The 13,382-nt window shown below is 37.9% G+C and overlaps 2 protein-coding genes across 2 annotated transcripts in view; one reads left to right on the top strand and one right to left on the bottom strand.

The window, feature by feature from the left end:
• SMARCA5 (SWI/SNF related, matrix associated, actin dependent regulator of chromatin, subfamily a, member 5) overlaps window positions 1-9,480 on the bottom strand; it is a 39,738-nt gene extending 30,258 nt beyond the window's left edge. Inside the window, 3 exon segments of the mRNA NM_001271659.1 lie at window positions 1,580-1,746; window positions 5,766-5,840; window positions 9,089-9,480. Coding sequence (NP_001258588.1) covers window positions 1,580-1,746; window positions 5,766-5,840; window positions 9,089-9,265 — 419 coding nt within the window. The 5' untranslated portion in view covers window positions 9,266-9,480.
• On the top strand, window positions 9,341-10,066 carry LOC107974423 (uncharacterized). The gene is made up of 2 exons (XM_016952276.2): window positions 9,341-9,872; window positions 9,966-10,066. Exons 1-2 carry the CDS (start codon window positions 9,341-9,343, stop codon window positions 10,064-10,066), a joined length of 633 nt encoding a protein of 210 aa, XP_016807765.1.
• Window positions 10,067-13,382: the final 3,316 nt, after the last annotated feature.

Here is a 13,382-nt window from a genome sequence, read left to right as displayed (position 1 = left end):
CGTGGTGGCGTGAGCCTGTAATCCCAGCTGAGGTCCAAGAATCGCTTGAACCCCAGAGGCAGAACTTGCAGTGAACCGAGATCACACCACTGCACGCACTCCAGCCTGGGCCACAGAGCAAGACTCTGTCTCAATAAAAACAAACAAACAAAAAAAGATTTTAAAAAATGTATTCCTGATACTCAAAGACAATACTATGACCCTCATTACTTTAGGTAAATTAGCTTCCCATTTAAGATGGTTTCAGGAGTAAAGAAATCTGTTAACTAGGACTTTTTTCCCTAATAACACTATTTAATATATCAAGCCTAAAAATTTATTATTACTATTTCCAATAGAATCTTTTTTATCTTATAAAAAAGATAAATTAGGATAATAATAAAATAGAAAAGAATAAAAGAAGTGTTTCTTTTCGAGACATCATACTGACTATCCCATAACAATATTCAGTACAGTAGTTTCCAGTTTCATGCCATGACACTAATGCAAACTTCTGAAGTCTGAAATATTTTAAATACAGCTGAAGGGCAAAATTGTCCTTTCAAAGTTTCGTAAGTATTAAAATAGTGCTTTGGTCACAATGGATGAGAAATAAGATATAATGAATGAGTGGAATACCCCAAATAAAAGGTATTATGCTTACAACAATAACCCCTTCAAGATGAAGATCATACTTCCCTCTTTCAACAAACTGTGTAGTGAATTTAACCTTGATACTTCTTCTTTTAAACAATCTTTTGTATTTTAATTACTAATCACAGTTTTCACTTTGGGAATTACACAAAGCCATTTCAGGGAGCCAAGACTGCCCTAAATCTACTATTACTAATTAAACATCTTATTTATCCAACCAGAATGAAAATTCTAGAGAATTTCCAAATTCAACATGTAAGAATTATTTTCAACCACCACCAAAGGACGGCATACAACGTGACACTTCAATTTATATAAAAACAACTAAGTATGCAATAAAAATTTTAAACAAGCTGCTGTGATGTAAGTCATCACAATATCCCACACACCACACTTTAGATAAAATACTGTCAACATCTGTATATGATGGAGGAGCCTAGAGCACACCCAAGTCAGATTCAAATTCAAGTCTGGATCATTCTTCAATGTGATGTTAAACAAGCCACTTAACCTCTGCATTTGTTTCCTCTCTGAGGAATGACGTGACATCTAAATTCCATACTCAACATGATTGTTACAATTCATAAACTATATAATGCTACAAAAAATAAGGCGTTATGCAGTTTTACTTTTTTTTTTTTTTTTTTTGGAGAGATGGGATCTCCCTACGTTGCCCAGGCTGCTCTCATACTCCCGGACTCAAGCAATCCTCCCACCTTGGCGTCCCAAAATGCTGGGATTACAGGCAAGAGCCACTGTGCTCTAACCATTATGCGTATTTTTATATACTTACACATTTATGGCTAAATCATGCCAAGCCAAACAGGGCCAAATAAATAATGGCACTAAAATAATTTTAAGTTATTTATCATAGTGATTTTATGCTTCCACTGAAGACTATCGAAAATAAGTTTGGTTCAACTATGAAGTTTAAACTATTACTCACTCGCCAACGGATAGTAAGTTCTGCTTCTCATCTTTTTTTATTCGTGGGCGCCCTGGTTTCATCTTCAAAGGTGAAGTTGGAGTCTTCTGAGCAGCAGGTTGAATGAAATGTGCAAAAAGTTCTGTCTGCTTTAATAAATACTCGAATCTATTTGCCCGGTCAGTTTGCTGAAAAAAAAAAATTTAAGATACATTTTATAAGAGTATCGATTAAAACTTCAGAAATCAAAGTTTCTGCATGCCTCCATACAATGAACTCAGCAAAAAAAGAGAACTACAGACAAATGCAACAACATGGATGAGTTTCAAAAGCACTATGCAAAGTGAAAGAAGCCAAACACAAAAGACTACATGCTGTATGATTCCACTTAAATGAAATGCTAACTAGTGATAGAAAGCAGATCAGAAGTGGCAAGGAGGTGGGAGCAAGAACTGATTAGAAAGGAGCAGGAGCAAACTTTTTGGGGATGATGGAACTACTCTGCATCATGATTGTGACGGTATTTAAAGAAATATTTGCTAAAACTCATTGAATTACAAACTTAAAATTATTTTATGTCAATTATACTTCAATATAGTTGATTGGAACAATTTTTAAAATATTAAACACTGTGCAATACAAGTGAATTTACTCAGAAGCTGGAAAAAATGCATTGGTCATTCATTAGTTAGACTGTGACAAATTTTAAAACGGTATTGGGATTGATACTATTCCTTACTTTCGTATCTGCCATCTGCCCCTTTGAATGTTCCCTATTATAATACCGAGAGAATGGAAGAAATTTACTTGGGCAAAAAAAACCTTAAGAGCCTTGAAGACAAATTTTCATAAAAATAATGAAATTGGGAGCTATTAGGCAGCCTTTATACAAAAACAATAATAGTTTGATGAAACAAAGGAGAAGCAAGATAAGAAAAGCTCAATAAACAGGGAAACCAACTACTCAACATCTCTGTCTATAAATGTTTAAAATGTCAGTTTGGGAATAAATTACAAAAAGACATTTTACCTAGCAAACACAAGAAGTATCCAAATGCCATAATGTTGTAATAACTACGTATTTTTAAAAGGAACACAATCATTTTTTAAGGTCACACCAATGTAAAAACTGAAGCCCAATTTGCTATTAGGAAGGCACATGGTTATAGTGTTTCACTGGGTCACAAATGGCAGTCATAGCAGCAAATGAATCTGCACAGTAACAAGACTGTGAACATGCTAGAACCCCAGTAATGTCCTACAGATGACAAGCCTCTGTTATTTATGTTTTCCAAGATTACAGACTGTTTTTAAAGTGCTGAACAAGATACATATGTGAATGCATATTTTACATAATTACATTTCTTAATTTATAGATAATGAAACAAAAGCCAAGAGCACGCATCTACAAGATATTTGGACTGAAAAAATAATTATTGTAATTATGTTTGGAATCAAGATAAACTGCTTGAAAGAATGAAAAGGTTAAAACTGAAATGTCTTGAGGAGAAAAACTAACAGAACCTAAAAAGCAGAAACAAGAGAGTATGATCAGGAACCTCAAAGAAATCAATTATAAAATCAAACAGAAATTAAAGTGAATAGCTTTGGACTAGCTTCTTTCTCTGAAACAGGAAGAAATGCGGTAGGATACTAGAGGCTATACATATGTTTGAAAAGAGAAAGAAAATAAAGACAGGCCTGCAATTCTTTGTGGAGGAAGATTGGAAATGAGGGCATGGTAGAAATGGAGAAGAAAAGATTGATCAGAGTGGGCACATTTTAGAATGGCTAAATGAGACTGATAGGCAATACTCAAGGTCCAAGAAAATAAAAACCATAAACTTATACTGGCACCAATCAGCACTAGTATTTAGTTTTCTGAAGTAGTACTCTGCATTCTGGGTTCAAGAACGAGGAGTGGATAGTGAACTTATCTATGGTTAGAACTAGCAGATGACAAGGGAGCTTCTTGCTTAGAAGAAAACTGTGCAGGTGAAGATCATGATGTCAAAAAAGGAAATAATGCTGGGAGACTGAAAAACCTGGAAGAAACGAAAAGAGTTCCAATAAAGGCCACTAAGAAAATGAAAAGCATTGTAGAGAGCCACTGAAAAACCTCCATTTCACAGTCAAATTTGTGTCATAAATAACACTTTGCAAAAATGTTAAGAAACTTGGAAGGGGCCAGATCATAAGAAAGGAGGCAAATACAGAAGCACAAAATAATCCATGCAATAACAGAAAAATACTAAACTAGGGTGATATGGAAAAGAGAATAAACTTGTAAGTAAACTTATCGTTTAAAAGGATGCAGTACTGTCATGAACATCTTGAGTATACCTGAAGAGGAAATTTCATTCATTGAGGTAACACTAAGGTATGCTAAGTAAAAATTATGAATTCAGTTTTGGATATTCCCAAGTAAGAGGTATGAATAGGATTTTAAAGTAAATGAAAATACTGATTACAGGCTTCTGGGCTAGAGGTTAAGTATTTGAAAATATTCAGTTTAAAGATACCAGGTAAAAACCAGTAAGAATCAAACTGTCTAGGAAGAAATGTTCAAATTTTAATAAGGAAGGACAAAGGAATAAAAAAGCAAAGAGGATATTATCAAGGGAAAAAATGTCTTTCGAGGCAAGTCAAGATTTTTGAGGAATGGTCAACAATGTCAAGCACAAATCAAGAAACTAAAACTAAGCAATTTTTTAGTTTTAGTTGGCAATTGATTCACCAGCAAATTAGATTCACCAGCAAAGTGTGTCAGAATCTAAACTATAAAGGGTTAAAGCAATATTAAAATATGTAGACTGTATTCAAAGTAGTATTCACTTTAAAAAAACAGCGGCAAATCTATTTTTTCTCTAAGTTTGATAGCAAAAAAGGTGACAGTTACATATATACATATGTAAAATATGTAACAAATCAAACCTAAAGATATATCATTTATAATTTACATAGTGTTATATGTATTGTGCATATTATACATGCACATAAAATACATACAATAATTTTAAGATTTTGAAGCTATTTAAGAGATTCAAAAATATTTACTGATTTGGAAGAGAAAGTCAAAGGACAAGAAAAAAGTATGTTTTAAAAAATATGTAAGATCTGCTATGTGCCAGATACTGTTCTGGGTACTGAAGACAGAAAGAAAGATTAAGACACTGTTTTTACCCTACAGGAGCACACTGTGTAGTGGTATTCTTATTTAATACATTGTTATTTTAACTTTTTGATATTTCAATACAATTAAATGAGTTTAATCCATATAAAGCATTCCTAACAGGGTCAGATACGGAGTAAACATTCACTGTTAGCCACTATTACTATTATTAAAACTGAATTTAAATTTAAAGCTCTGTGTAGGTACTGTTTAAGTCAAGTCATAGTTTTGAGAAGTTTCTTAGAAGATATGGAACGTGAACTGGGACTTGAATGACTCCAATATAATGTCATGTTCTTTTTGTAAGGATCCCATCTATAACATAAAAATGCTGTGAACAAGGAGCATATTTCTTTTTTTGGTAACTAGCAGAGTACAATGCTAGTGAGGTGCAGAATAAACATACACTGAGTAACTATTCTGGTCTTCACCTCACTTCCAAGGTTAAATTTTTAAAGGTGTTGTTAACATAACTAGATAATGACATCATATTATGTTAATTCATATAATACTTCCATTTGGTTTACATAGACACATAAGATATCGAAGTTATAGTATTCCATATTACACATATTTCAAATGGATATCTGTGCCATAATTATAAAAATTAAACAGACATTGCTATGGTTTGACTGTGTCCCCCTCCAAATCTCCCATGTTCTAATTTAATCCCCAATGCAACAGTGTTGGGAGGTAGGGCCTAATAAGAGGTGATTAGGAAAAGATTACTGTCATTATCTCAGGAGGAGGTTATCACCAATGAGCTTGTTATAAAAGAAAGTTCAGTCCTGTCTTGCTCTCTTCTCTTGGCCTTCCTCCATATAATGACACTGCAAGAAGGCCCTCAACAAATGCTGGCCTTGACCTTGGACTTGCCAGCCTCCAGAACTCTAAGAAATAAATTTCGTTTCTTTATAAATTACCCAGTCTGTGGTATTGTTGTAACACAAAATGGACTAAGATAGATGTTTAGTACACTTAATCACCTAATAAAAAGTTTTCCTTATAGACTCTATTCACAAGCCTAGAACATACCATTTTTTCTTCATAGGTAGGATCTGGTTCTTGGATTTCCTTTTGCTTTCCAGGTGATGCATCATCAAATATTTCCTGGTAGAAAGAAATAATTAAATAGAATTGGTCTTCAAAAATAGTAAACATACCATTATAGACCAATTTCTGACCAAAACACATCTTAAATAATACATTCTCACCCCAAACTTCCTAGAAACTTAAACACTTGTCATCTAAGCTAACAGAAAAACTGATAAAATGATATTAGATACTATGGGGATAACAACTTATTTAACCCATACATATAAACTGTATGGTTGTTGCCAAGATTAGCACACAAGATTATCTTCATCATCCTAAAAGAAAACTACATTTAATACAAGCCAATCTGTTTCTCTTTTTCTGTAATAACCATGAAACCAAACTAAATAGTATAAAATGTGGGGAAAAGTTCCCTTTTTGTCATAAAACTACAGTATCTACTGTGCTACTACACAAATGTCTACAAAGAAATCAGGATTAGTCACCCTGATTTCCACCTTCTGGAATATTACAAAAACTTTATCTCGCAGCCTAAATTGAATAACTACAGTCTGATTCCTAAACTAGTAATAAATGTTATTCTTGCAAATATATTTATCCTGACATTCATATGTCACAAGCAACAAAAAACAACTTCTACACTGCAAAGTTCTATTCATCCATTAAAAAAAATTGGCAGAAGTAATCTTCATTAATGATGCACAAATCTATGCTAGGCAATACATGCTATAATAAAACTATCTGTGACCAAAAAGTTGTGGGGAGGAGATCTGGTACAGTACTGGAATAAAAGGTAAAATGACCTTAAGTCAAGTCTAACTTCATTGTTAAGACCCTTGGCACTTGTGTGACCCTATGTTCATCATAAATCTCTGGTCTCCATATGTAAGTGACAAAGCCACCTACCCAGTCCAGTTTACAAAATTCCAAAATGCCATGAAATGCAACCTACAGAAATAAAATGTGCTTCAGGCATCTTGACATCACATTATTGGCATATAGGTGACTATTTAATCAATCTAGTCAATAGAGATGAGGATGAACACAGAAGAGTTCCACACTGCCAAAAGGATAACTAAAAAACAAGTGCTCCATTGACCTATTAGTATCAAGCAAAAAGAAAAAAAGTAACTGAATACATAGGAAGGCTATTTCTGGGAAAATCAGCTTTGTCACACACACACAAAAAAAAATTCATGAATGCTGGGTTTACTCTGTTTAGAAAAACACCTTAGATCATACTTCCAAACAAGAAAAAGTCATTTATAAAATATTCATTTTCCAAGTGCAAAACAGATTAAGTTGTGACATATATATTAAGCATGTGTGCTCAAACTTAGTTTATATCATGAATTGCAGTAATTCTGAATTTTGTTAAACAGGAAACTGACGGTACATTTTAAAAGACAAAAAAAAAATCACACTATAATGTCAACCAAAAAAAAAATAAGTCAGTGATAAGATGGATAAAAAAATAAAATTCCTAATATTTCTATACTAGGAAGGTAAAAATAACTATGTTATTCAATAAATTGAACCGCCAAATATGTTTTTTTTTTGGTAAGAACATGGCAGAGCAAGATGGGTGGGAAACGGCTCACTTTTAACGGCAGATCCGAGTTTTATTACAGGTTCTACCTAGTAGAACTCAATTTCCCCAACTGGCAAATGAAAATATCACTAATTTAATACGGTAGTGATAACATCTATACTCACGTTTGAACTTAAAATCAATTTTCATTTAAAATAGCAACTTCAAGTCAAAAATGTTGACTTGCTTTAGGCTTAAAATTACTCTGCATTCAGATATTAATAAAACCCCTGGTGAAACATTCATTTTTCCAAAGTTTGGATGGCAGACCCCTTTGAGAAGCTGAGGAAAACTATAAACAGATTTTTGTAGAGAACTGCACATTTACACATAATTGCTTTGTGTCAAACCCCTTAAGCCTTGGAACAGAAATCCAAGTTAAAGAGCCCTAGTAACCCAAAAGAACCATTTCCTTAAGGAAAAAAAGGCAACACTGAATATATTTTAATTTGAAAGTAATCTTATCTTAATCACTCAAAACTACAGGAACTATCAGGAGTTCCTATGTCACTAAACCTACCCTCACCACTAAAAGTTCTTTAAATGATTACTAACATTAATGTTACTTAACCCCAGCTACCCAAATATAACTACTGTGCCAAAAGCCTCAATGGTAAATTACGCTACCATTTCCTTACTGTATAATGATTCTGCATCAAGACTCATCTTCGGAGCAGTATTACTTTCATTCTGTCTAAGGATAGGAAAATCCCAGAAATCTTTAGGCTCCGACTTACAAAATATCTCAAAACAGGTCGAAGGCCAAGAAAATAAAAATTGGAAGGAGCAATTACTTTGTCCCCAGATGCAAAGCCTGGAAGCATATCCAATTTACCCGCCTGGCAGCTTCCCCCATCTTTCCAGCCCCCTCAGTACTGTCAGCATCCCCTGCCCAACCCAAACCCATAAGTCTCGGCAGCGAGTGGTACTAATTTTTTTTTTCTTAAGGCCAGAGGCCAAAAAGAGAAAAGTGCCGGATTGAGAGCCAACCAACTGCGCCTGGTTCTCTAATTCATTCCTACACTTATTCATCCCCCCTAAATTAGATGGGGGATCCGAGACAGCTGCTGCTGCCTTGGTTGCTTCCCTTCCAGTGGAATAGTGCCTGGGAGGGGCCTTCTCTCCCTTCACAGAAGCAGCTGCGCCCCGCTTATCCCCACTGCGCACTCGGCCATCCAGCTCTCGCCATTGTTTCTGCCCACAACAGATACCGCCCCTGCAAGGACCGGGAAGAAGAAAAGGAGGCCCAAGTCCTCGGACGCGCTGCTTTTAAATGCCTCCTTCACCCCGCCCGTGCATCCCGCTCCTAAGGGGTCATCTCCTCGCCCTTCCCCGAAGTTTGGTGGAAACTAAAAACCACATTCAGAGGTAGGAGAGGGAATTATGGGAGTCTAGTGGGAAAAAAACGATGGGTCCCCCGGGCCACGGTAACCAAGAACATCTGTTCACTGAGAGCGTTCAAAGATTTGTCAAGATTCACGAAAGAGACAAATAATTTAAATGTGAGGAGCCAGAAATCCATTTTGCTTGGCTCGAATAGGTTAAGAACAAGGGAGCAAGAGTGAGAGCATCATTTCGTATCCACAGGGTGTGAAGCTGAGTCTGGTGCAGAGAGAGAAACCCGGCTCTGCGTCCGATCGCCACGATCCGGCGAGGGAGCCAGCTCCTCCTCCCCGCTGCACCCGCTCCCCATGCCGCAAGTCGCCCTCACCTCCATCTCGGCGTCTGCGGGACCCGCGCTGGCCGCAGACGCAACCGCCTGCGCCGCGACGCCTTCGGAGCCGCCTTTGTTGCTGCTGTTGCTCCCGCCGCTGGCGATCGAGGCTGCGGGCTTGGAAGGCGCGCTCTCGGGAGGCGGGGGTGGCGGAGGCTCGGCCGCGGACGACATGATGTTCCGTCTGCGTCACCCGCTGCTGCCAGAGGCCCGAGTCCGGCGGGGATGGACGGGGAGGCCTAGGCCTGGATGCTACGTCGCAATAAACTGGTGGAGGAGCGAGACTCCCACCCGAGCGCTCCCCTGCGCCGCGCCTCCGCGACGGGCCTGAGCCGGACCCAGGAGCTGCACACTCCCAAACGTTCTGCTCTTCCGCGGGGCTCTAGGTTCCACCGGCGCTTACCTCACGGCGGGAATCACGTCGACGGGGGTGGGCGGGGCCAGACGGGTCACCGAGGTCAAGGAAGGCCGGCTGATTTAGAGAAGGGCGGAGGGTTGGGGGGAGGGAAAAGGAAAACGAAAGAGAGACTGAGGCTGGGAAAACGCTTCGCCGCCTCCTCCTCTTCCTCTGGAAGATATCATCTATCTCGCCAGCATCCAGGACGACTACCTACGCCACCGACTTTCAACACTCGCGAGATTCCTTATTGGCTCACTGACTGGGTCCTGAGCGCGCATGCGCATACTGCCCTCCTCACCCTTGGCCCGCCCTCTTCCAGACCTCTAGCCGGCTCGGGAGAGAAGAGTGGGCGGGACCTCCAGGGAGCGCTCGGAGGCGTAGGTTTGTGAGCCGGCTGCTTGGCAGGACGCGAGCTCAGTGTTTTAGGCTTTCATAACGGCTGATGGTTCTCGCTGTGTCTTCTGTGCCTGACAGGGGTCGGCGGCACTACCGGAAAACTTGCCTGGGTTTTGCGCTGCCCATTCAAACGTGGAAGTCTTGTGTCTGGCCCCAAAACTTCTGCCGTATCCGCTTAGAGGCGTGACGCCACAGCCTTGACGACGTTATGGTTACCCCAAGTGAAGTCTCACGGTTTTTTGTTGTTAGAAAAAAAAAAAGTCCGTTAGTGTGATTTTTTCTTTTTTCTTTTTTCTTTTTTTTTTTTTTTTTTTGCCTTCTCATGTTAGCTGCGTCGGTTATTTCTAAATACCCTCCTTAGGCACAGAGTTAAATGATATTTCTTCTGAATTTATATGCCAAAGTTAAGCAAATAACGTGCACACTACCATGGAAGTGAGAAACACGAATAATCAATATATGGGGAAGATAGGTGGTGCGATGTAATCTTTTCCCCAAGCATCAAACATGAAAATTAAAACGTACATTCTCCTTAAGTGTTAACAAATATTCAGCACTGATTTTGTATACTGCCTTAGGCAGCCTTCAATGCAGCTTAAGGGCCTTGTGCATTCATCGCCTACAGAATTTAAATACATTGTAGTCTGTTTGATAACGAATCTGCATACTACAGTAGATTACCTGCCCAGTACAGGATCTTATTTATCTTTTTTTATTCCTCATACTCAGTATTCTCTAAATGTTTGTTGAGTAAAGGAGACACATTTTTCAAGAGTTGAGGTTTGAGCTAACTGGTTATGTTGAATTCCAAACAGAAGGGATCCCCTTTGAATATATAGCCTGCAAATTTTTTAACTAATGGAATGATAATTCTTAAATGGACATCTGGAAAAATGTCCCCACTCCACTAGAAATGCTAGTTCTTAGACTATAAGGAAATGTCTAAGGATATATGCAAAGATGAATACCTACAATGATGTTCATCATAGTCTTCATATATAACTGCAAAAAGCTAACAACAGTAGGCTGAATCCAGTATTAAAAGTTATGTCTTTAAAACTGTCATACACCCAGAAAATGAACTATTAACCTTTAACAACCATTAATGTAGAATAATGGTTGTTTTGTGTTGTTTTGTTTTCAGACAGTTTCTGTCGCCCAGGCTCAGTGCGGTGGCGTGATCTCGGCTCACTGCATCTCCAACTCCCAGGTTCAAAGGATTCTCATGACTTAACCTCCGGAGTAGCTGGAATTACAGGCGTGCACCACCACGCCTGGCTAATTTTTGTATTTTCAGTAGAGACAGGGTTTTGCTGTTTTGGCCAGGCTAGTCTCAAACTCCTGGTCTCAAGTGATCTGCTCGCCTAGGCCTCCTAAAGTGCTGGGGTTACAGGCGTGAGCCACCGCACCTAGCCAAAGAATGTTAATTTATAAAGTGTTAACTGAAAAATTTGGTTTAACAGTTCAAAAATGTAGATAAAAGTTGGAAGCATATTTACAAAAGTATTGAAACTGATCGTTGCTGGTTTTTTGTTTTTGTTTGTTTGTTTGTTTTTTGACAGTGGCTTGCCCTGTCTCCTAGGCTGCAGTGCAGTGTCACAGTCGTGACTCACTGCAGCCTCAGCCTCCTGGGGTCCAGCAATTCTCCCACCTCAGCCTCCCAAGTAGCTGGGACTACAGGTGCATGCCACCAAGCCCAGCTAATTTTTGTATTTTTTGGGTGTAAACGGGGATCGCCATGTTGCCCATACTGGTCCTGAACAACAATTAGGGCTCAAGACATCTACCTGCCTCAGTCTCTCAAAGTAATGGGATTACAGGTGAGAGCCACTGTGCCAGACTGCCGAATTTGCCTATTATTGTATTAAGAAAACTTTTTTTTTTAAATTTCAGCTTTACTGAGGTATAATTCACAAAATTATATATATTTAAGGCATACGATGTGATGTTTTGATATATAAACACATTGTGAAATGATTACCGCAATCAAGCTAATAAGCATATACATCACCTCTTATATTTACTGCCTGCCAGCATGGTGAGAACATTTAAGATTTACTCTCAACAAATTTCAACTATGCAAACAGTATTATTAACAATAGTTACCATGCTGTGCATTACATCTCCAGAAATTATTCATCTTGTATAACCAAAACTTTGTATCCTTTGACCAACATCTCCCCATTTTTAGAAAGCTTATTTTTAATTTTAAAAAATGTTCTTTCACCGAAAAAAAATTACGTGGAAGGGTAAGAAAGTGGTGTCTAGGGTGGAACCTGACACATACTTAATAAATACTTGATGAATAATTATATTTACATTAAATAGACTAAAACATTAATTTAGCATTCGAAATGTTTCTTCACTTTTTATAGTCTTAGGTAGAAATCTTGGGTCTTGGTCTGGAAACCCTAAAGTTATATGTAGGTATATAAATGGAAGGATCTTAAGTCTGATAACTATTTAAGGAAAGCAATAAATAGCAAGGAAAACAATGCACATAAATAAATAAAAATTGCCTCCAAAATGGTGATTGTCTTTTAACATGTGCATTTATATGTGAGTTTCTCATATGATCATATGAAAGCTGTATTAGAATCATTTGGGGGAAAATTATAGAGAAAAGATGGAAACTAGCAGGAGGACACAGAATGCTCGAACTCAGTTATCTAGCATAAGTGACAGAGAAGATTTTTGGCAGAGTTTAGAACCAGAAAGGAAAAGCAGAGAAGAGCTACAGAAAAGACATGAAGCCTAGAAACAGCTACAGGGACATTAGCTGTGTTCCTCAGGCAGATAGCAATACTAATATGGTGGCCAAATCACAAAATCCTGCTAAAAGGCTAAAACTAGCAGCTAGTTGTTGAATTGATCACATAATACAGAATTCATGTGTTGGTAAAAGAGTGGGCTGGGGAGCAGGCAAGCGTAGATTCCAGTGCAGGCTCTGGAACTTAGTAGCTGTGTGAATGCAGACAAGTTATCTAACCTCTTTGAAATCAATTTTCTCATCTTTTTATTATTATATCTTCCTAGCTTTATTTTGAGATAATATTCTTATTATGATGTCATAAAAATTAAATGAGACAGTATAAGGTACATGATACAGTGCCTGACATATAGTGAGTTCTGGGTTCAAGTGTTAGTCTTATCCTTGAGAATCATAAGCCTAAGGTTCAGAGTCTAGTTGAAAGAAGAGGAACCAAAGAAGGAGGAGGGTAAGGGGTTTGGTAGCAAGAAAACACCAGAAAGGATTAGAGCTTTAGTCATATTCCCAGCAACAGAATGCTACAGTGTAAAATAATGTTAGTGTTCTATCTCCAATATGTATATACATAGTTTACACCTAAAATTTCCTCTGTTAGATTTAATGTGCTAGAACAGCATGTACAGTACAGAAATACAATGGAACAAAGAGATGTTGCCAGAGGACAAAAATGTGCTGAAGAGCCAGGGCTCTCTCAGCATTGTGTCCTTGAATGGTAACAGAAAGGA

The sequence above is a fragment of the Pan troglodytes genome, chromosome 3 (assembly GCF_028858775.2).
Source record: "Pan troglodytes isolate AG18354 chromosome 3, NHGRI_mPanTro3-v2.0_pri, whole genome shotgun sequence".
Taxonomy (NCBI): domain Eukaryota; kingdom Metazoa; phylum Chordata; class Mammalia; order Primates; family Hominidae; genus Pan; species Pan troglodytes.
Note: the sequence above shows the minus strand (reverse complement) of the source record. Positions and strands in the feature narration are given on the sequence as shown.